General features: G+C 40.6%; 1 protein-coding gene across 6 annotated transcripts in view; it reads right to left on the bottom strand.

Annotated features, from left to right (window-relative positions):
- mdga2a (MAM domain containing glycosylphosphatidylinositol anchor 2a) overlaps positions 1-3,217 on the bottom strand; it is a 180,581-nt gene that overhangs the window by 49,832 nt on the left and 127,532 nt on the right. For all 6 annotated transcript variants that reach the window (XM_032542933.1, XM_032542936.1, XM_032542935.1 and 3 more), the window contains one exon: positions 1,305-1,577. In XM_032542933.1, the coding sequence (XP_032398824.1) occupies positions 1,305-1,577 (273 nt within the window). The remainder of the gene's footprint in view (positions 1-1,304; positions 1,578-3,217) is intronic.

The following is a 3,217-nucleotide window of genomic DNA, read 5'->3' as shown; positions in this document are numbered from 1 at the left end:
AATATGGGTTGCCCCCCCCAGTCTCACTCCAAGGTTTTGGGAAAAGTTGGCAGCCCTGCATTAAACGATTGAACATCAACAGTGTAATCAAGGCTTAGCAACTGTAACCAGGCATGCCATGTCTGTTTAAGTGGGGTATATGGGGCTGTAGTAAGAGCTATCCTTGGAATTTAAACAGCTTGGAAGCTAGTGTCCAAAATTAAAAAACGCAGGAGGAAAAGCGCAAGTAATGAATTTAACAGTGTTTGTCTGCTCTAAAATGAGCTGCACATGTTAGTATATCTAGCTAACTAGGTTACTACAACCTACAGTGATATCTTAACCCAGTGTGACTTCCAAGGACAAATAAATACATATTACACTATTGGTGGAGTTACAGGTTGTGTTAATAATTGTTCAGAATTAGCTTTAGCATCTTAGTCCTGCTCTTTATGAGATTTGAGGCAGCAACCCATGCCAACCTCCTTATCAAAGACAGTCTGACTTTCATTAAACACATTGGTTAGTCCTCATCCTGGAATCTTTCTCTCTTTATTTTCCGGGCCCTATCTTGAACCCAGCGCAGCTGCAAAGCCTAATGCAAGTGTCTTTGCTAGTTTAAGACCGACGCAGTTGTCAATTTCCCACGTGGTTTACATAACAAATGCACCTGCGCCCATCTTTGCACCCACGGGCGTGCTGGTCTTACAGGAAGGTGTGTTCTGGTGCATTCTTGGCGTATTGCTATCTTGAGGCAGTGGGAAGTGATCGCGCCATCGACGAACAAAAACCTGGTCTAAAGTAAGCAACGCAACATTTCATTGTTATTTCAACTGCGTAAAATTCAAAAAGTAAAATTCACCTAGGCTTGTGCACATGCTTGTTACAAGCTCAGAGACGTGCAGCACAGGGCCATATCAGTCCTGCTGCCTTCAGGTGCTGCAGGGATTTTATGAATTGAAGGAGAAGCTTTACATACGTTATGAAAAACAGGAATTTTTTATTTTAGAAGCATGTTGAGTCAAGAACAGTCATAAAATAAAAACAACTGCAGGTTTGCAGACCAGACGCAAGGCAAAATAAACGGTCACCGACGAAAAACAAAAATCTGTGTTTGTCTACCTTTGTCTGAAATCAAGGACCCACTGTTTAAAAAATTCCAAGTGACAAATCAGCTCCTATTATTATTAAAAACAGTATGTGCTGTGCAAGAAAAGGAAAGACTAACAGGCATAGCAACAGTAACTAAGACCTTAAAGAACACTCAATTCCTAACGGTATTAAAAAATGAAAAGGAAAAATCTCTACTGACTAACAATCCTTACCTGTAACCTGGAAGGTGCATTTGCCTGCTCCGGCCTCATTGATGACATTACAGGTGTACTCCCCCCAGCCGTCTCGATTAAGGCTGCGGATGGTGTAATCTGTCTCGTCTCTTTGGGCGTCAAAGGCTCCAGCGTGGAGCAGCCGGTTTGATAGGAGCCACTCAAATCGCAGCACGCGGGAAGGGTGGGCTCGCAGGACCCTGCAGGACATCACAACAGACCTCCCCAGGCCCTGACGCATCTCCATGTAAACCGGCTCCACCGTCGGAGGGTCTGAATGGGAGACAGAAGGGCTCACATGAGGGACAGAAAAGTCGGTCAAGGATGTTAGTGCAGTGGATGGATGGATGGATGGATATAGAAGAACACAAAACAGAAGCTTTTGATAAAAAGGGAGGAAGTGGGAGTAAGTGGGAGGAAGGTGAGATGACGTCTATACAAGACAGATGCTGATGCAGAGGCCCTCTCGGTCAGACTGTCAGAATAGTTGTGGTATGAGATACAAAAACCAAAACTAAACAAGGACATGTTATGAAAGTGTGAAAGCAAAAGGAAAATGGCTCTGAGCGATGTAGTCAAAGCTCGCTGGAGACCTAAAAACATAACTGGAAAGAAAATAGAAGTTTTTTGAATGACAACCAACTCATATTTAAATCATGCACCGACACAGAAAGGCAGTGAAATATTTTCGAGGACAGTCTAATATTGGAACATGAATGGGAGCGGTGAGCCAGGGGAGAAAAAGGTGAAATTGAAGCATATCGCAAGTAAACTTTAAACAATCAGCACTGCAATGTCAATACACCGAAGAATGATGAGTGAAAACAATTGTAAGGAGAACGGCATTGGGTGCAGGAAGATCAACTTTGCAGAAAACTTGAACAATGTTATTAACGACATCAGTCACATTTCATGGGGAAATTGGTAGGAGGATGGTGAAGTGCATCTCAAGACCTCAAAATGGAAAATTAATAACTTATTTGAGTATCTGACAGGATTTACCTCTTCCACCACACAGACAACCTGGTGGTTAATAATTAAGCAAGGCATCTCAGAACGAAGTGAGGAACTGAATGGGACTTTGATGCAACCCAGACCCTTCGTCATGCGCAATTCTATATGCTATCTTATGTTAAATGTATGTTTGATTATGTGCATGGTAACAAAACGTGTATTTGTGAAGACAAATGTGTGTAAGTGCCTGAAATAGTTATGAATAATTTCCCCATCTTAAGCATCTTTGTTCTTGACATGCTCATACAGATGCTTGACAAAAGCCATGGCGGGGCTTGAAAAACAACAGGGAACGCTGAGGAAAGACAGAATGACACAATGCAGCTTAATTGCCTGAAATTAGCATATTTCCTGACAGAGTAAAGGGTAATGGGTTGCTATAGCCAGGGCTGGGTTACTTTTTATAATGTAATATGTTACATATCACTGATTACCTGACTGAAACTGTAATCTGCAACATAATCTCCTTCATTATTCACACGCATTACTATAATCTAATTACAGAGAATTCCAAACTTAATAGGATATGCAACTAAATGAACAGTTTATGAAAATGTACAGTATATGATTTTGAAATTATTTATGAATTTAATTGCAACCTTAATCAGCCATGTTTTTAAAGGTCCCATATCGTGCTCCTTTTCAGGTTTATACCTGTATTTTGGCTTTCTACAAGAATATGTTTACATGCTTTTACGTTAAAAAAAAAACATTCTTTTTCTTATACTTTTTTGTCTTAATATCCCTGTATACCCCTAACCCTCTATTTGACACGCTCCATTTTAGCACCTGTCTCTTTAAGTTGAAAGATGGAAAAATCTCCAAAAGGCATCAAATGACAGGTCAGACATTCGTAATATATGTCACAAAAAGTTAGATTTTATTTCCATCATTTACAC

The sequence above is a fragment of the Etheostoma spectabile genome, chromosome 18 (assembly GCF_008692095.1).
Source record: "Etheostoma spectabile isolate EspeVRDwgs_2016 chromosome 18, UIUC_Espe_1.0, whole genome shotgun sequence".
Classification (NCBI taxonomy): domain Eukaryota; kingdom Metazoa; phylum Chordata; class Actinopteri; order Perciformes; family Percidae; genus Etheostoma; species Etheostoma spectabile.
The sequence above is the reverse complement of the archived record's forward strand: the minus strand, read 5'-3'. Positions and strand labels throughout refer to the sequence as shown.